Below are 21,219 nucleotides of genomic sequence, written 5' to 3'. Positions count from 1 at the left end.
CACTTCACCCCTATTTTTTATGTAACCTACTCAGATCCTTTCTGGAAGTAGGCAGGAAATTAATTATAAGGAAACACAGATCCTTTCTGGAAGTAGGCAGGAAATTAATTATAAGGAAACAATAAACAATTAATGTTCTGGAAGAGGACCCAGATTACTTTGAATTTCCATCTTCCCACTTTTTAGAGAGGAAATTCTGGAGAAACAGAATTAAATAAGTAAACCTAGATGTTTAGAGGTATTGATAGAGGAGATATTTTCTGGTGTGCCAGAGTCCCTTATAGACTTGCCATTTTAGAGATTTTTAAATTATTTTTCTTTTATAGCCACGTTCCAGACTGTCATCGGTTTTTCTTAAGGGTCCAGGAAAAGTGGTCATGGTTGCCATTTGCATGTAAGTACTGAAAAAGAAGCACTTTAAAATAGAAATATATTATTTTATGTATATATTCTTGAATGTCTAAATTCGTTAGTATCTAATAAAGAGTTAGAAGTTTATATTTTTTTAGGAGGAAGTTGATTTTGTCAGTAAATTGATAGGGGAGGAGTCCACATGGATACCCATGTTTGTGCTGTGCATATATTTTTTCTTTTTTATTGGATTTATTGGGGCGACTTTGGTTAATAAAATTGTGTACAATTCAGGTATACAATTCTATAATAGATCATCTGTATACTGTATTTGTGTGTTCACCACCCCAAGTTGTGCTGTATATATTTTTGATGTGGTTAAGTAAGATCTAAGAATAGTTGCTGTCTAAAAATTCTCTCATTTTCACTGAAGTTCGTAGAAGTTTTTTGTTTTTTAAAGTAGAGATAGCCAAGGTTATTTTTAGAGTAGTTAAACCAACCTGGATTATAGTTGCTAAAGAGTATCTGCACTCTTATTTTTCTCTCACTTACCTTGGTGTAAAACATAATTGATATTTTTGCCATCTTTTGTCCTCTCTCTTCTTGATTCCTATTGTTTTGTTTATCTTTTGTTCATTGTGTTGAATAATCTGTTGTAAAATGTTTAAAAACATTAATTCCATAATTCATTAGTTCTTTTATTTTGAAAAAAATATGTATTACATGTGTAAGGAATTGTGATATGGTCAGGAAATACAATGTTCTTATCTTCAAGAATTAGAGGGGCACTAAACTAGAAAAAGTCATTTACAATAATACAGATAAGAGATGATGCACCAAACTCAGTTAGTGGTAGTAGGGATAAAGAGACTTGGTGAGCTTCAGAAAGTATTTAGGACGCATTGAAAAGGATATCACCCACATTTCTAGACAATTTGGTGGATATCGCACCATCACTGAAAGAAGGAGGGGCAGGGTGGGAGCAAAGGAAATACTGAGGTCAGTTTTGGGTTTAAGTTTTTATGGGACACCCAAGTGGAGTTGGTCAACGGGATTAATATTTTTTTTGTCAGTAAGAAGGAGTTAGCAATTTTAAAAGTTTTCTTCATCAGAGGAATGTATGTAGTATACTTTTAACTGTTCAGCATAGTACCTGGTACATAATAATGTACTTCATAATTATTGTTAATATATATAGATCTGAAGCTCAGGAAGGAGATTTGGATTAGAGATTTAGAGTTGAGTGTTATCCGTATATAGATGATACTTAAAGCCACAGGGGAATGTGTATAGTGTGAGGAAGAGAAGCCCTCAGGAAAAAAACTTTGATGAATGCTAACATTTAAGAAATGAGTGGAAGAAAAAGAGTCTACTGAGGAAGAATAAGGAGCAAGGTAGGAAGAAAACCAGGATCTTCATGGAAGCCAAGGAAGACAGTGATTTAAGAAAATAGTGGCAAATGCTTCTTTGAGATTAAAAAAAAATACGAAAATGTTTCTAGGAACTTTATAGCAAGAAATAGTTGGTGGTATTGGAGATGGAAACCATTATTTAGTTCATTGAAGACTGTACAAAGTGAGGGAAACTGAGAAGCAGGAGCAGATATTCCTCCAAGACAATATTTGAAGTGGAGGACAGGGAATAAGTGGAGGGAGGAGATATGTAGTTTCCTCATTTATAAACTGAGATGTTAGTGTAACAGAACCCTTGGGCTGCTCCGATTGAAACAGAACCCATGGGCTGTTTAGTTAGGGGCCCGATTGCCCGCCCAGAATTATAACTTAATATCAGAGTTTGGTGAAAAGAAAAAGAATTGTTTATTTACTCATAGTCCTGCCTCCCCCTCCCAGACCTGGCCAGTCTTAGGAAAGTCAGAAACACTGGTTCCCTACTTCCTAGGCACAGTTCAGCTTTACCAGTAGCTGCCAAGCATCAGTTCTGATTGGGGAGGTCCCTTCTGTGCTGTGGTGCCCTCCAGCTCTCAATGCAGGACCGCCTGGATTCTCAGCCTCCTTGTAAACCGTCTTCTTCCTGCAAACCGCATGGATCTCCTCTCCTTCTCAAAGGAGTCTGGCAAGAGCCTCTTCTTAAAGCAGCCTGGAGATCCCTTCTCCAAGCCAGATGGAGGGAGCCCACAAGAGCCAGAGAGTGAGGGCATGAGGGCCAGAGAGAGCCTGAGAGAGAGAGCCTCCTAGAGCCAGAGCCAGCCCAAAATGCCCACAGCTGCTTCCTTCCTCCTTCCTGCCTCCTCTCCCTCACTGCGTCCTCTCCCGCAGTGGGTGTTGCAAACAGTTCTGACCATTCACAGAACCCTACGTAGGCTCTGTCTGCTGCTTCCTACCAGCCCACAGTCCAAGATCCCTCCCATCTTCCTGAGTCTTGGAAGTAAAGCGGATCATTGCAACAATGTATCCAGCCACTAGCTCCAGGCGTGCAAGGGCATCCTGAAAGCTGCATCCTGCTCCCTATCTCCCAGCCGCAAACTCTGGGGTTTGTTTTTGGACTCCCCTGTTTCTGTAACATTAGTATTTGTATAATAGAGTTATAATAAAACACGGTAAGTGGTTAGTGTAGTGCCTCAGATCAATCATGCTAGTCATTACCATGGACTCTAAGCAGCTGGCTTGCTCAGAGCTAATCATATTTATTTTACCATCTAAGATTTAGTATGATCCAGAGACTGCTTGGTCTAGATTTATCTTCACCTACTTAAGTAAATAGCCCTTCGCCAACGTTTTGCCTTTGACAGTGGTCTACTGGACAATATTGAGTGTAGATTGTCTTTTACCTACCTAAGACATAATTTTCTTGCTAATTCTATTTTGTTCAAAAGTAGAACATCCTCTTTTCTCATCAGTTCTCAAAATGCACTTAATTTGCTTAAACATATCAGGCTTCTTCATTTGAGTACTTAACGATACCATAATCTATAATTTTCAAATTTGTACTCATGTTACCTAAACGATAAGTTCTTAAAGGCTATAGATTCTTTTTAATTTACTTTGAACACAATCTAGTATAGAGGTGTATAGGGTCAATTAAATAAGCTTTTGGTGAAAATTTTTGTCTAAACCAATGATAAATTGTTTTCTCTTTCTCTCCTAGCAATGGATTAAATTGCTTCTTTAAATTTCTTGCATGGATTTATACGGGTTCAGCAAGTATGTTCTCTGAAGCTATACACTCTTTATCTGATACTTGTAATCAGGTGAGGGGTAAAAGCTTTTTTCTTATTAATTTTAAAGTAAGTTTTTACTGCTTTAATATAAAAGTTGGCCTGTTTAAAACTGAATCATTCCTATTTTTAGAATATAGAAGAAAAAGAATATTGTTTGAATGATGAAGTACATAGAAATATGATCTTGGTATTTTAAAGAAGGCTTTAAGAACTTCCAATAGTAGAATATGAGGTATGAGATTATCAGTCACTAAGTATTTGGGCAGAAGTTTTTGTAGAGGAGGTTCTTATAATAGGTGGAAATTTGATTTCTGAATGTGAGTTTACTGTAAGTGCCAATGAAATTCAGTTTTTTGAATAATGATATAAATTAGTCCTATGTGACTGATGAGTTAAAATTTCACATTAGTATTTTGAATTCCTCTCCTGAATTTGCAAATGAAGAAAGATTTTTATAAAATTAAAATACCTTCTTTGATTCAGATTTTGAATACTACAAACCTAAGCCTTTATAAAGAACACAATAAGAATTTCTGCTTGTGTTATTATTTCACATTTTAAAGAATGTGGTGTATTAATAGAATTTTCAGTATTTATTTATACTTCTGTTAATGTAAGAATGAATTTGGGAGAACTTATGTAAAAGACAACGGACAGGTTCAGTAAGAATATTTAAGACAAAGTTAAAAATAATAAAATTATAAAGAGTAGGGAGAACAATCTTAACTAAAAATTAAACCCAAGAACTCACCTAATAAACTCTCAGATGGTTTGTAAAAGTAAGGAAAGAGGTCAAACATTTGCTGTTAGTACTAACACATTTCTTTGAATTAAATTTTTGTACAGTAAATACAGAATAACTACTATCAATATACTATTTTCCCAGTTGGTTGTGGAGTGGAGGGAGGGGAGAGGGGATGGGAAAAGAGACATGACATACAATATCTATTTTGTTGAAAGCTTATTTGAACTTAAGAAAATTGAAATGCAAAAATATTTGTACACACGGATAAAGAGCTATGTCTAGATTACTAGTTTCATTATTAGTTGTTTTTAAAACATTGAAGATGGTTTTTCAGTATCCATACTCTGAAATACTGTTCAGGGGTTTAAAAGAATGTAGTAGAAATAGCTATATACTGACCTGAAATAATAACATGATAATTTGAGTAAAAATAAATCAAATTGTAAAACATTATGTAAAGAACTTATGCTTTTAGCCATGGTGGACTAATGGGGACTGAACTTAGTCTTTTGCTATAAATAAGAAACTGGAAAAGATATATGAAACAGTGTTTTCAAACTTCGGACTGTAGCAAAACAAGACCATGATCCCTGAGAGAAGGGAAACAAATGAATTGAACTGTATGATCTCTCTGGCTTTTTGCTTGGAGGCACATGTGGAATAGTAGAGCAAAGTGGGAGATAAGAGTCTCATTAAGATGAGAAGGCAGAAAGAGTTTGGAGTGTGAGGAGGCTGAAAATTACAAGGCAGAGTTCCACAGAGGATCAAGGATCACAGCCCTAAAGGATCAGCTGTAACTGAAATTATCTGCCAGAACAAAGCCCCACATTCTGGGAGGAAGACAACAAAATCCAGACACTCCATATCGCATTCACAGTGTTCTGCGTTTAATTAAAAAATAATAATAATAATTAGGCAAGAAGCAGAAAATTTTATTTATAACCAGGAAAAAAATTTAGTCAATAGAAACAGACTCAGTTAATATATGAGAGAATTAGTGGACAAAGATGTTAAATGGCTATTACAATTATGATTATGTATTGAGGGGAAAACATGACTATATTCATAAGAGAAATTGAAGATATAAAAACTAAATGGAGTTTTTAGAGCTGAAAATATATATGAAAAATTCACTATATAGAGTTAATAGCAGATTAGACACTGTGGAAAAAATGATCAGTGCACTTAAATATATAGCAGTAGAAAATATGCATACTAAGGGAAAAAGACTGAAAAAAATGAAGGGACCTCAGTGACCTGTGAGACAATATCAAGAGAATAACTGTCAACATTTAAGCAAGGAATAATACCAGTTATACAGACTTTGAAACAGAGAGAGGAAGGAAATGCTTTCTAGTTCCTCTAATAAGGCCAGCAATACCCTGATACCAAAACCTTACAAAGACATTACAAGAAAGAAGAATACAGACCCATATTCCTCAAGGACATAGATGTAAAATAATTCTTAAAATATAATCAAATTTAATCTTGCATTATATAAAAATTTTAATTTTCAAATTGAGTGAGTATTCTAGGAATGTAAGGTGAGTTTAACACTCAGAATCTCTAGGTATAGAAGGCTAATGTGCAAAAATCATTTGCATTTCTACTGTCAGCAGACAAATGGAGAATGAAATTTTAAATTCTGTTTACTATAACATCAAATAATATTAAATACTTAGGAGTAAATTTAACAAAAGATGTGTAAGACTTTTATACTGAAAACTTAAAATGTGTCTGGGAGAAGTTAAAGAAGACCTAAAGAAATGGAGAGATGTACCATGTTCATGAATTGGATGACATGATGTTAATATGGCAAATTTCCATAAACTGACCTATAGATTTAATACAACTCCAGTTTTCCCAGGAGACTTTTTGTGATAGAAATTGAAAAACTGAGTAAATTCTAAAATTTAAATGGAAATGCAAAGAACTCAGAATATTCAAAGCAATCTTGAAAAAAAAATTAGAGGACTTCAAAACCAACTGTCAAACTATAGTAATTGAGACACTGAGATATTGAGAGGCCAATGTAACTGAATAGAGGATCCAGCAACAGAATCACAGTTACACGGTCAATTGACTTTTGAGAAAGGCATCAAAGGAATTCAATGAAGAAAGGAAATTCTCTTCAACAAATGGTGCTGGAAAAGTTAGATAGCTTTATGGAAAAATCAGAGTACCTTGACCCCCTCCTTAGACCATATACAAATTTGAGGTAGTTCATAGGCTCAGACATAACAGTAAAAACTATAAGGATTCTAGAGAAAACCTTTGGAGAATATCTCCTAGATCTTTGGGTAAACAGATTTCTAAAACAGGACACAGAAATAAAACAGTAAAAGAAAGAAAAAAAAGGATGTTACAAATTAAACCATGAAAATTAAAAACTTTTACTTATTAAAAGACATTCTTAAGAAAATAAATAGGCAAACCACACATTGAGAGGAAATATTTACAAAGCATATAGTAATCTGACAAAAGACTCTGGTATCCAGGAAGAACTTCTACAACTCAGTATTAAAAAGACAACTCAATTTCTTTAAGAGGCTCTGTATTTGAACAGGTCCTTCACAAATGAAGATGCATGCATGGTGGCCAATGGACATGTGAAAAAGTGCTTAGCACCATTAGTCATAAGGAAATGTGTATTAAACCCCCAAGAAGACATCTCTACATATCTAGTATAGTGGCTAAATTTAAAAATCCGGATAAGGAAATGTTGGTGAAGACGTGGAGCAACCAGACATTGCTGGTGGGGTATAAAGTTTCAAAACCACCCTTGAAAACGTTTGTCAGTTTCCTGTAAGCATATGCCTATTATATAATTCAGCAATTCCACTTCTAAGTATTTTCCCAAGAAACATGGGAATGAATGTGTACAAAGACTTGTATAAGAATGTTTATAGCACCTTTACTTATAATGAACAAAAATACAAATTAACCCAAATGTCCATCAAAGTGGAAGAGACAAACAAATTGTGGTACAGTATACCGAAGCAGTGGATTATTATGTAGCAATAAAAAATAAAATACTTATCCAGTAAGAAGCATATATGTATCTCCAACAATATGCTGAGTAAAAGAAGGCAAACAATACCATGTTACAGAAAATGGTTACATCTGGTATGGGGGTGGACTCGCTGAAGAGAGGCACAAGAGAACATTTTTGAGGTGATGAAAAGGTTCTTTGCCTTTATAGGAATACATATTTCAAGTGTGAGTTTTTCAAACTCAACTGTACATTCAGGATTTGTGCATCTCATTGTATGTGAATTTTAGCTCAACATTTGAAATTTTCATACCTGGAAATGTGATTACTACAATATATAGTTATTTGTAAATATTGAGGAATTAGTACTGATTCTTGAAAGTATGATAATGGTCTTGTGACTATATTTTCTAAAAGACTTACTTGTTTTTAGACATTCATTCAAACTAAAAATTAAATGGTATGATGCTTGGAATTTACTTTATAGTATTCACAGGGAAGTAGGTACCGATTAGATAAAATAGATGTGCTCATATGTTTGTAATTGTCAGAGCTGAGTGATAGATGGATTGGGTTTATTGAAATGTTCTATTGGTTTTTGTTTTAGCCATCCATCTGTACATTAGAAAATGTCCATAAAATAAAGTGAAAAAAAATTATATAGATTGTGATCATATTTTTAAAAAATACATAGACACACCCCTCTCTGAAATCTGATACTCTTTATATAGAAAACAACATTAAAAGTCATATACAGTTGTATATAAAGACATTGTGAAACATATGCCAAACTCTTAAATGGTTCCTTCTCCTCTTCTGTTTGAATTTCTTTACAATAAGCATATGTTAGCTTTATGACTAGAAAAAAAATTTTGTAACAGATTGAACAGCAATATAGTTAAATAAATTTATTAAGTAATAATTTATATGAATTTATTGCACACTTGATTTTGACATGTATTAAGTGTTTAGAAGAAGACACAGTCCTTGCCCTGTCTTCCGTAAGCAGGTCATGCACACACAAAACTAGAAAGATATTCTGAGACGTTTAGCAGTTGCATGATAGTGTGAAGAAAACCATAAAAGGGAAAGATGACCACAGAAGGGGGAGCATTAAGTCGTAGAAATCAGAATGACTGCTGTTGGACGTGTGTATGCTGTGTTTCTCTGTTGTTTTCAGATTGCATCCTCCAGATTGGCTTTACCACATTATACTCCCCATCTTGCTAATGATTATTTACCTTTGTCCTTCTTCCCCATAGGGTTTACTAGCATTGGGCATCAGTAAGTCTGTTCAAACACCAGATCCTACTCATCCGTAAGGAAATTCCCTTTATTTTTTTGTTTGTTTGTTTGGGTGGCAAGTCATTGAAATAAAAGCAACTGAATTTTGGAAACCTGCTGTTTATGTACCTACAGTTCATATTAAAGATTTTGTTATTTCTTCCACTAAAGCATTTAAAATGCAGGACTCACTGTTCTGAGTAAATTTAAGATATAATTTGAAAAGGAGTTTAAATTATTTGTATGCTTTGTATCATGGCTTAGAGATCTTGTTCTTTTCATATTCGTTAATTAAAAACAAAGCACATATTTTGATCTTAAAGTGCTGTTTTATTAGGTCAAAGGAAATGTACATTTGATACTTAGACTAATAGGCCACTCAATCTAAAATCTTGGCGGTAAGTTCTAGTAAATCTATACTTAATCTGTTTAATTCTCCTGCTCTGGTTTGGAAATAGCATTCTGTTAATATTTCAGATTATTTATTTGTAAAGAGTGTATTTTTTAAATATATTGTTTTGAATCCTACCAGTTATTTGATAAAGAAATTGTTTTTGTTTTTGTTCCTTCTTACATAACCAGTTAAAACTTTTGAATTCCATATCTTATTTTTAAAACCTTGCTTCAGTAGTAGAATTTGATCAGTCTTAAACCAAAAAGTATACTTTTATTTCTGTAAAAGAATCTGCCTCTATGCTTTATATAAATGCCTTTCTTTACTTGAAGGCAAGACACTGCTGTTTACTTATAAATAATAACGTTTTTAATATTATATTTCCTGAGCAGTTTTATACACCAAAATTTAAAAAATAGTAAAAATTTAAACTTTTAGGTTGTAAAGATTTCTTCTCAAGGTATTTTCAATAACCTACTTTACTGCTGCTCAGTAGAATTTTTTACAAAAATCTGTTCAATATAATAGCCACTAGCTACAAGTGGCTGTTGAGCACTTGAAATATGGCTAGTGCAACTGAAGAATTACATTGAAAATTGTACTTAGTTTTACTTAATTTAAATTTAAGTAGCCTTAGGTGGCTAGTGATGTATTTTGGACAGTACAGATCTACTGAATTAAAAATTTAAATAAGAATCTACAAATTTATTGGAAATACATAATGAAAGTTATGCTGTTTAACTTATATCTTCATTTACTTTAATATATATAAGTATATGAGTATACGAGGTCTGTCCAGTAGTTATCCAGCCATGTAATTTGAAAAACAGAGACATTTATTGAAGAAGATGCAAGATAAAAGAAACCTTGTACTTAGGACAATGATGCCTCAGTCCTCTTCAAAGGAGGCACCTTAGGACCTCACACAGTTCTCCCAATTGCCATCAGCTGCCCTGTTTTATTTTCCTGAATCTCACTGGTGGTCTGAAATCTCTTCCCTTTCAAAGGTGATTTTAGTTTGGGGAAAGCCAGGAGTCACAGGGCACCAAATCTGGGCTGTACAGGGCTGAGTCGCCTGGATGATTTGATGTTTTGCCGAAAAACTCAGCACAAGACGTGATGCATGAGCGGGTGTGTTGTCATGATGAAGCTGCCAATCGCCAGTTGCCCAGAGCTGCAGCCTTCTGAATCATCTGAATAGTTTCTGCAGAGGAAGGTTCAAGCTTAACGCAAAATTTGATGCAGATTTGTTGCTCTACTCACTCAGTCATTTTGAATGTGAAGGCCACACAGTACACATGCTCCCTCAAGGGCTTCTACCACCTGCACTGACTAGTACAGTAAAATCATCATTGTTCACACATGTGCATTCCTGTCCACTCTCCTTGGCTGCCAGGTTACATTGATGTTGCACAAACTATTCTTGATATATTAACAATGACTGGACGTTTTCTGGACAGACCTTGTATAGGCATATATATATATATCTCCATCTCCTATATTACATTGGTGGGGGACACTTTTATAAGAAAATTAATTTTTCTAAATCACATTTGTAGAACATCACATCGGTAGAATTCCCTATGTCAAAATTATATATTTACAAAAAGAATTTAAAAATCTGGTTTTAATAAGAATTCTTGTTCAATTTTTATCTGCCAGAAAGGTTTGGGAATAAATTTCGTAGGAAATATTTTTATCAATGAATGATTCTTTTTATAGTATGTTATATTTTTTTACCTTAATGCTCAGTATTTGATTGGTACATACAGAAATACAAATGAATGCACATAAAGAACAAAGATGCTTGAAAAATAATTGAGATTTTTAAAATTGCCATAAAAACACCCAGAAAACCGAAGCTCTTAGTCCTAATAATAGTAGTTGCTGTGTGCCAAACTATTATATATAGAACCAGCAACAAATATCCAGCATCAAATTATAGGTAGTATAAATCATCAAAATAATTCAATTAGAAACTTCATTACAAGGAAAATTAAGTGTTATTCTGTTCATTAAACATCTGAATGCATTTTTAAAAAAGATTAATTTTACCAACATGTGTGGTACACAAAAGTAAAGTAGTTCTACTAAATCAAAACGGACTATATGGAAAAGGAATTAAAAAATACCTGTATTAAGTCATATTCATTGTATTTATTCGTTTTCAAAGATCTTGCAGGTTTTTCCACTCTGTTGATTTTCTGATTAGATTTGTGTTTGGCATTTAAACTTTACTTAAATATAAAACAATAACATCTTAATATTGTGAGAAGTCTCTGTTTTCCTTTTCATTGACTTAGTAAACATATCTTGAAAGGAAACCATTTGTATATCTTGTAAACTATTACCATTTTTGTTTTTCAGGTATGGATTTTCAAATATGCGCTATATTGCTTCACTAATTAGTGGCGTTGGTATTTTCATGATGGGTGCAGGACTGTCTTGGTACCATGGAATTATGGGATTGCTTAATCCTCAACCAATGGAATCCCTTCTCTGGGTAATCTTCCACTGCTCAGTTTTTAAAAAATATATATTTTATTGATTATACTGTTACAGTTGTCCCAATTTTTTCCCCCTTTGCCCACCTCTGCCAAGTTCTCCCATTCCCTCCAGCAATTCTCCATGGGTCATGCATGTAAGTTCTTTGGCTTCTCCATTCCTATACTATTCTTAACATCCCTCTGTCTATTTTGTACCTACCAATTATGCTTCTTAATCTCTGTACCTTTTACCCATTCTCCTCCTTCCACCTCCCAGCTGATAGCCCTCCATATGATCTCCATATCTGTGATTATTTTCCTGTTCTGCTTGTTTGCTTAGTTTAATTTTTTAGATTCAGTTGTTGATAGTTGTGCATTTGTTGCCATTTTAATGTTCATAGTTTTGATCTTCTTTTTCTTAAATAAGTCACTTTAACATTTCATATAATAAGGGCTCAGTGATGATGAACTCTAGCTTTACCTTGTCTGGGAAGCACTTTATCTGCCCCTCCAATTTTTAAAAATGTATTTTATTTTTTATTGTTGTTCTATTACAGTTGTCCCATTTTCCCCCATTGTTCTCCCCTGCCCATTCTAAATGATAGCTTTTCTGGATAGAGTAATCTTTGTTGTAGGTCCTTGCTTTTCATCACTTTGAATACTCTTGTCAATGCCTTCTCCCCTGTAAAGTTTTTTGTTTTGTTTTTTTTGTTTTGTTTTTTTTTGAGAAATCAACTGATAGTCTTATGGGAATTCTTTGTAGATAACCCTCTGCTTTTCTCTTGCTGCTTTTAAGATTTTCTCTTTATCTTAACCTTTGCCATTTTAATTATGATGTGTCTTGGTGTGGTACTCTTTGGGTCCAACTTATTTGGGACTCTCTGTGCTTCCTGGACTTGTATGTCTGTTTCCTTCGACAGAGTAGGAAAGTTTTCTTTCATTATTTTTTTAAGTAAGTTTTCAATTTCTTGCTCTTCCTCTTCTCCTTCTGGCATCCCTGTAATTTGGATACTGGCACGTTTGGAGATGTCCCAGAGTCTTCTTATATGATCCTCGTTTCTTTAAAATTCTTTTTTCTTCTTTCTGTTCTGGTTGAATGCTTATTTCTTCCTAATGTTTCAAATCATTTTTTGAATCCCAGCTTCCTCCCCTCTGCTGTTGGTTCCCTGTAGATTTTTTTTTTATTTCACTTAGTGTAACCTTCATTTCTTACTGGGTCTTTTTTATGTTGTTGCCATACTCGGTAAGTTCTCTGAACTTCCTTATCACCAGTGTTTTGAACTCTTCATCTGATAAGTTGGTTATCTCCATTTCGTTCAGTTGTTTTTCTGGAGTTTTGTTCTTTTCTTTCACTTCAGCTATATTTCTTTGTCTCCTCAATTTGGCAGCCTCCCTGTGTTTCTGTGTATTAGGTGGAGCTTTTTTGACTCTTTGTCTTAGTAGTGTGGACCTGTTGTAGAAAGGCACCTATCCGGCTTCTTTAAATCCTTTGTTGTCAGACTTCCATACAGCTTGATTTTCTGATGGTTTTGGGTGTTATTTCTTTTGAGGTCTAGTTGTAATTCTTTTTGTGGTTGCATGAGGAGGTGAAGTATGTATACCTACATTTCCATCTTGATTGGAAGTTCCCCCTACTCACTTTTGAAGTAATATGAAGTAATGTTTATAGTAGAATGCCTTTGTCATATTGATGTTAAAGAACATATAGTCAACATATATTGACTATATTATATAGGGTTATATACCTGTAGTTGTGTTTTTAGAACATGAATGAACATGATCTCTAAATTCATGCAATTAGGTAAAATTATTAAGCACTGTCTCCTTGGCTAAAATATTGGGCAGTTCCCTTAATACTTTTAGTTTCTGTTAAAGAACAGGAAGGCTCCTATTCACTCTTAATACCAAGAATAATCTACTATCAGTAATTAAAATATCCAGTCCTATGTAATAGTCACATGTTGAAGTTATGTGTAAAGTTAAAGCTTCTCATTTCCCTCATTCTGGTAAGAAGCCTACACTGGAGGGATGGGAGGACAGGAGCGTAGTTACCTTATGTACCACTCAGGCTCCTACCCTTCTCTCCTACTTCCTAGGTTGCCTCTGGCAGCATTGAAGGTAAGGATAGGGGACAAGAAATGACTACTTTACTGGCATCGATGTCATTTAGCACTGGTTTCCTCTGGCCTTTGTAGAGATGCTGTGTTTTTTCTGTTATGGGCACTTCACGGAGGTTGCCCTGTTTGGCCACTCTGACTATACTACAGCTCCCTTGACAGACACAAGGTCATGTAGCACACCCTCTCAGCTTCTGTATCTCCTGGTGTATTTCCAGACTATTTCTGCTGAGGTTGCTTTGCATTTGGCATGAAGCCTTTGGACAGTTGGTGTCAAGACCCCTACTCAATTCAATGTGTTAAAACATACATCTTTAACACCTTCTTTGTGAGAGCGCAGTTTTTTCCCCAAACCCAGACATTACTCTGCTGACTCAGCCAATATTGGTCAGTAGATTTGCCTATAAATTTATTTTTCAAGTGTGCTATAGACACAGTTCACTGTGATCTCTAACCTTTAGGGACACACATCTGGCTTTCTGAGCATTCTCAATGGCTCAACAGCTTTCTCCAAAGAAATCTTCACTTTGGCCTCCTTAACCTCAATTCAGCTTATGTGGGCTCGTGGGTGTGGAGCTAGGAGTTGTAAAACCAGGCTTGGCCACCTTCTGCGGAAGGCCTGAATAGATGGTATAGCGCCTCTTCTGGGTACGTGGGGTACTTGTAACATACTTTGTTCTCAACTGGAGTGAATCTCCTTTTAACATCGTATTATACCTGCACACCTACGTAATAATAACAAGCCTATTAAACTAGGCTTTTTCTACGGTTTTTATGGACTAGTTTTACCATAACACATTTCATATAGTTGAAACAAAGAAGGGTATTTTCTCCATTCTGCAAAGGTTTGCCACATTATAGTATCTCATTGTCTTAGTATTCATCTAATTTGTACAATATTACTTTATAGAGACAGAGAAGTTGATGTCCCTGAAATAAGGGACTGATTAAATTTTAAATGTTGTATAAGTTTTAAAACTTCTAGAAGCTTTTCTTTTAGTAACTAAATGAGGTTTCATGAGACTGTGACTCTTTGTTAATAAATAATAGATTCAGCATACCATAGGCCAATTTCTTTTATTTATTTATTTTTTTGAAGTTTTTAATCAGTTGGCTTTATTTTTTTAAATGTGTTTTATTGATTACAGTGTTACATTTTTTCCAATTTCCCTTCCCTCTGCTCCCCTCCACCCGGTGGCACCCCTCCCTCCCCTTGTCCCCCCCTTTTAGTCCATGTCCATTGGTTGTGCATATAGTTCTTCTCAACCTCTCTCTGTCTATTCCATTCCTTCCTATGATGTTTCTTAATTCCTATACCATCTCCCTCCCTCTCCCCCTTCCCCTTCCCTGCTGACCTCCCCCCAATATGCTCCCCATACCTATAGTTCTTTTCCACTCTCATTGCCTATTTAGTTTGCCTTTGTTTCAATTCCCTAGCTTCTGTTGTTGTTTTTTGTGATGCAGTTTTCATTTTAGTGTTCATAGCTTTGATCCTCTTTTTTCTAAACCAGTCCTTTTAACATCTCATATAACAGTGGTTTGGATCTAATGAACTCTTTCAGTTTTATTTTGTCCTGGAAACACTTTCTCTGCCCTTCTATTCTGAATGACAGCTTCGCTGGATAAAGTATTCGTGGTTGTAGGTTTTGGATTTTCATTACTTTGAATATTTCTTGCCAGTCCCTTCTTGCCTGCAGGGTCTCCCTTGAGAAATCAGCTGATAGTCTAATTGGGACCCCTTTGTACGTGATTCTTTTCTTCTCTTCTCTCTTGCTGCTTTTAAGATTCTCTCTTTAACTCTTGACATTTTGATTATAATGTGTCTTGGAGTGGTTCTCCCTGGGTCCAGTCTTTTTGGAACTCTCTGTACTTCCTGGACCTGTAAGTTTATTTCCTTCCCCAAGTTTGGGAAGTTCTGCTTTATTATATTTTCACTTAATTTTTCAATGTCTAGTTCATCTTCTTCGCCCTCTGGCAAACCAGTTATTCTTATGTTGGGCCTTTTATAGCTGTCCCAGAGGTTTCTGATCCTCTCATCATTTTCCTTGCTTCCCGTTTTTTCTCTCTGCACTGGTTGACTGTTTGTTCCTTCTCTATGTTCTGGTTTGTTGATTTGAACTCTGGATTTTATTTCCTCACCATCTGTCTCGTATGTGGTTTTGTTCCTTTCAGTATGAGTGTTTTTCGATTCTTTCTCATCTTTTTCCAGATCTTTTGTTAATTCTGTAAGCCACCTGATAACAATGGCCCTGAACTGAGCCTCTGACAGGTTTCTTATTTGTTCATCTGTCAGGTTTTTCATCTGTTGCCTGGTGAGCTGTGCCACCGGGATTTCTATAGTTGTCTGCCTCACTTTGACAGATGCGTTTTGTTTTTTGGGGCCGGCTGTAGGGGGCAGTGCCTGTGTACTAGTCACAACCCAGCGACCGGAGGCAATCCGCAACCTTTTTCGCCGCACTGTAGCCCTTTGTGTGGGGGCAGAGGTCCAAGATGGATTCACACAGTTATTCCACTAGGAGACTGGTATCCGCCCTCCCGCCCTCTGGGCCTCACGGTTTGGCGATGTGGTGGTTGCTTTACCCAGCGTTGGGGTCGTGAGCTGCCGGGGTTTGACTGCAGCCGGGATTGCTCTCCCTGCCACTGTCCCTGGTGCTACCGCAAACAGCTCCGCCCCCTTTCGCTCTTACCTGCCCAAAGAGCGCCGCTGGTTTATAACTTCGTACGTTGGGCTTCCGTGTAGTTTTATTTTCTGGAATTTCTAGTTATCTTTTGTTTTGAAGTAGTTGTATTCCTCTCTAGTTGTAGAGGGAGACCGAGCGAGTCCATCTAAGCCTCCATCTTGGCCGGAAGTCCCCAATTTCTATTTATTAGGTATTATCTTGGAGTCTTGGTGGATATAGGCCGTCTCCCTTTATTGGTTGATGAGTGTGTCTTAAGTCCTTTCTGTAAGGAGATAGAAGGATTAAAAAGAAAGACTAGGAAGTTCAGTTACTGTGTGTCAGATTAACAGCAGGATTGCGTGGAAGGAGCCTAGCACTACAGCTGGAGAGCCTGTCTGCTAGTTCTCATCGTGTGTCATCTGTGTTCTCACGCATACCATATGACCTTTGGAAGTCTGCTTCCTTATCAGAATTATGGACGTTTGGGCAGGGTTTGAAATTTTCAAACCCACTTTAGGGAAACTTATGGGTCCAAAAAGGTAATGTTAAAAATTCTATATGATTGGTTTCAATTTCATTTAAAATTTTTGAAAGTGTGTGTTGCTAGGTTAAGTCTTTTTATATACCCTGGATTAAAGTTACTCAGTATCTTTATTGTAATTCAAGAGTGTCTTGGGACTACAAGGAAAATAGTGTCATGAAAAAAATATTGATTACTCTTTATAGTTATGTTTTTGAGTCAGGATTCAGAAAGGATTCTCTTTGTACTGGGTATCAGGACAAATTCAGAAGTTACCTGACTCTGGGAGTGGATCTTACTACATCTGGCATTCACAACCCCAGATTTCAAATATTTATGTTAATTTTGAAGTTGGAACTTGTTTATACTAATTAAATAATTCTTTCGTCTTTTATATCATGAATTTAACTTAGGTCATAGTATGACATTCTGTAATATAATGGTATATTATAGAGTGATATATGCCTCAGTTTGGAATGTGGGGTACTTTGTAAGCTATTACTATAATATATTTTATACAGGAGTGGGCAAAGTAGGTTCATATTAGTTTGGACAGAAAATAATACAATAATTAACAATACAAGAATCAATTCCGTTTCATGTACTCACAACTGTAAGCCTAATTTTGCCCACCCCTGTATACATATAAAAAGTATATATTGCTCTTTCGAGTATTAAAAATGAGATGACCTTCAGGTTTTTAAGCTTTTAGCTGTTTCCCCATATAAAGATACCATCTATCTCCTTTTTCACATTTGAACTATTTCCCATCAAGATCCTTATCTGGCTTAGATTCACATTCATGTTTCTGTTTTAAACACTACAAATTTTATGCATGAACAATTGTGATTTTTTAGTGAAATATTAATTTATGCTTTATTTTAATATTTATTTTCTAGGCATATTGTATTTTAGCAGGATCATTGGTATCTGAAGGAGGTATGTCCTGTCATAGTATCGCTTTATTCTTAATTTAGTAATATATATCCAGCAGTTCATTTAAAAAAAAATGTGGGAGTAGGAATCTAAGCTTTGTCTACTTTTAGGTAGTAAATTCCTTGTATAGTGTGCTGTGGTTATTCCTGTAATTGAAGAGGGCAAGGGAAAAGCTATTTTTTTCTTGAGTATCATAAAGCTTAGAACATTTGAAATGGAGTAAAAAAATATAACTATATACTGAATTCTAAAACTTTAGGTTTTAGTATGTTAATCAGAAAAGGCTGTCTTTTTTTACAATACAAATATTTCAAAGTTTCTGAACTAGTTAATACAGAACTTTTTCTTATTTTCAACCCTGGTATTAAAGTGTTATGCATATTTATTTATCTTTTGAGATGCCATCTTTAAAGTTTAGAGGCCAGAAGTTTCTTCCTTGTTGATTGATATGAATGCTTTTCTTTCAGCAACACTTCTTGTTGCTGTAAATGAACTTCGTAGGAGCGCTCAGGCCAAAGGAATGTCATTTTACAAGTATGGTATGTATTTTAGAAACCAGATGTATTATTTCATCTTCTTTATTTGCTTAAAATTGCCTAGTACTATTCGTTTGTTTTTTCATAGATACGTACAAAATATATATCTCAGTGCCTTTCCTATGTGTGACTCATGTTTTAAAAAGAGAAATGTAATTTGAACATGAACACTTTATGTTTGGATTTAACTTAAAACTACAGTACTTCTGTATATGCTTATAAAACTTGAGAAAGCAATTTGAACATGTAAACCAAGAATTATTTCTGCATTGAGCAGTGTTTTTAAAACCAAGATCTCATATTTTTATCTTACTTTATATGTTAATTTTAAATGGGTAATTATTTAAGTATTACCTTAGAGGATCAAGTTAAGATTTCAGAAAGTTTCTTTCTTGTCTCCACCGATGATGAAGTCATGGAAAGCCGTGATCCTAGTACAAATGTTATATTATTGGAGGACACTGCAGCGGTCTTGGGAGTGATGATAGCAGCCACTTGTATGGGCCTTACTTCTATAACAGGCAAGTAGTTCTTATATTACCAGTGATTTGTTTGTACTACTTAAATAATTCTCTAATATGTGGAAGTTTTATGTCAATTAATAATTTTAAACTAATAGTTTATTAGATGCTAATTTCATAATAACCTATTTAACATAATTTGTGTAAAACATTTGGTCAGTAAAAATGTAAAATTTCTCTGAGTTAGGAATTTCTCTAAGAAAGAAAGAAAACTGTTAATAGAGCATGTCCATTCCTGTAATGCTATAAACCTTTCTAAACTGTGACTAAATAAATTACACAATTATTCTTTACCTCTAGAAGTATTGGTATTTGTCTTAGTGACCTCACAGGTTTATTAAGATAAATATGAGAGAGAACTTCAGTAAACTGTAGAGCTCGCTCTCTCTATATAGTGGCTTTTGTTAATTTGTCTTTTTCACTGTTAATACCAATAATAAGTGCTATTGCTTTCCTGTTTCCTTGACTTTCAAGCTGGTTTTATCCTCATTTTGGTAGCTAGTGTTTTGAAGGCCAGTACAATACAGATGAATCAGAAGACAGAAAAATCACTTCATTTTTCTTTTCTAAAACAAAGGAACATTTAGTATGTAAAGACTCAAATTCCTGAAGTTGGAATTCTCTTGGAATAGAACTTCTTCCATTTTTACCCATTTGTTCTTGTATATTTCAAATAATTTGAGGTGATGAGCTCTCATAGTTCTGTAGGGTTTCTTAAAATACTCTAAAATATGAATAGGTTTTTCTTATTTTGAGTATACATTTCAAGACTAAACCAGCATTCTCTGATGCTCACTGCAATCCAGAATATTTCTAAAAGTTTTTATTGTTTTTCTGGTTGACTTTATCATTTTAGACTATTGGGACATAAATTATTACTTAGCAAAATTTTAGGCTTAAGAAAAGTGTGTCTTGATGAATAAGTAAACTTTTAATAGATTATTTTATATAATAGTGTTAATCAGTCAAATCAAAGTCATAAAATTTTTAAGAGCATTTCATAAATAAATCTTATTTAATTAAATGAATTCATTTAAGTTAAATAACATGCCAAGAAATAAATAACATATTTTCCAGCGAATATTCCTGTGATTTCTGTAGAATTATTTATACATATATTTCTTTAACTAAAAATAATTAAATTTGGATTTCTAAAGAGAAATATATTTGATTTTGAACTCTGTATTACCTAGTAAATTATATTTTACTTAGAAGTGGATCACTTTTAAGACTTTAGCACAGATAAGTCAGTTTAATTTTTAGTGTTATATTTTTTATTAAATGTTAGTAAAAGTAGTATGTAAATTGAGATTTTTTTTTAGCAAAATGTTTTATCAAGTATTAAGAGACTTAAATTTAATATTGAGATTTTATCTATAGTAAAAAGACTTTAATCATAAAAACCTTGTGTGTAAAATTTATTAAAAGATTTAAAATATATTTATTGATGTAGTTATGTAAATATTTAGATAATAAATCTATAAATAAAATTTATTATAAAAATTTAGATCTATAAGCAAAATTTACTATAAAGATTTAAAATGTAATACTTATTGATGTTAGTTATATAAATATTTATAGAATTAAGCCCTAAAAATTGAAGACAATTTTAGAATCAGAATCACCTGGAGGTTGAGAAGGCACAGAATTCTAGACCCCACCTCCAAAGTTTTTGATTCAGAAGACCTAGGGTGAGGCCTGGTATTTGCATTTCTGCTGAGTTCTCAGGGGATGCTGATGCTGCTGGTCAGGGGACCACACTGAGAGAACCACTGCTCTAAAGGACCCATAACATGCAATGAATGAACTTCCTTTTTTATCTAGAAAAGTATTAGCTATGAGGGGAATCCCCCCCAAAAAACCAGAATTATCTTCTGGATGGCAGGGCCATTGTAGTATAAGCTTCCCCTTTTAGGTGAGTGTTCTATGAACCCATCTCTATCAGTGTGCCAGCTGGCATTGTTGTGAGAGGCTGCGTTCAGCTTTAGTAAATTTTTCTCAAGACTTTTGATGGTTTGCTCATTTCATGATGGGTGATTTACAAGCTCACCTGCCCACAACTTTTGACCAAAATTGATATGACCCTCATGCCCCACACTCCCTATTTACCCAGTCTCACCCCAGCAACTTTTTTTATTTCCTGGATGAAAAAGTCCTCAAAGGGAAACATTTTGCTGACTTGGAAGAGGTGAAACAATGTCAGAAGCACTAAAAGACATCAAAATTGACAAGTTCAAAAACTATTTTGAGCAGTGGAAAAAATATTTCAATAGGGGTATTACATCACATGGAGAGTACTTTAAAGGTGACTGAAGTTTAAGCCTGTAAGAATAAATACACAACTTTTTATAAATAAATTCAGATTTTGGGGGGGGTCTATCCTCGTACGTATCACCCTTGGATGAATAATAAAGGAGTGACCTATATAATATTTTGTATGGCTTAATATTCTCATAGAACCTTGGTAAGAATAAGACACAAAAATCGTTATATCTTTCA

General features: G+C 34.5%; 1 protein-coding gene across 2 annotated transcripts in view; it reads left to right on the top strand.

The window, feature by feature from the left end:
* The window catches only part of SLC30A9 (solute carrier family 30 member 9), a 56,200-nt gene that overhangs the window by 21,666 nt on the left and 13,315 nt on the right, over positions 1-21,219 (top strand). For both annotated transcript variants that reach the window (XM_090266936.1, XM_090266935.1), the window contains 7 exons: positions 327-394; positions 3,457-3,559; positions 8,529-8,584; positions 11,312-11,447; positions 17,627-17,666; positions 18,131-18,202; positions 18,613-18,720. In XM_090266936.1, the coding sequence (XP_090123062.1) occupies positions 327-394; positions 3,457-3,559; positions 8,529-8,584; positions 11,312-11,447; positions 17,627-17,666; positions 18,131-18,202; positions 18,613-18,720 (583 nt within the window). The remainder of the gene's footprint in view (positions 1-326; positions 395-3,456; positions 3,560-8,528; positions 8,585-11,311; positions 11,448-17,626; positions 17,667-18,130; positions 18,203-18,612; positions 18,721-21,219) is intronic.

Source organism: Furipterus horrens, unplaced genomic scaffold (assembly GCF_987537825.1).
Source record: "Furipterus horrens unplaced genomic scaffold, mFurHor1.1.pri manual_scaffold_2, whole genome shotgun sequence".
Lineage (NCBI taxonomy): Eukaryota > Metazoa > Chordata > Mammalia > Chiroptera > Furipteridae > Furipterus > Furipterus horrens.
This window is presented reverse-complemented; position numbering and strand designations above follow the sequence as displayed.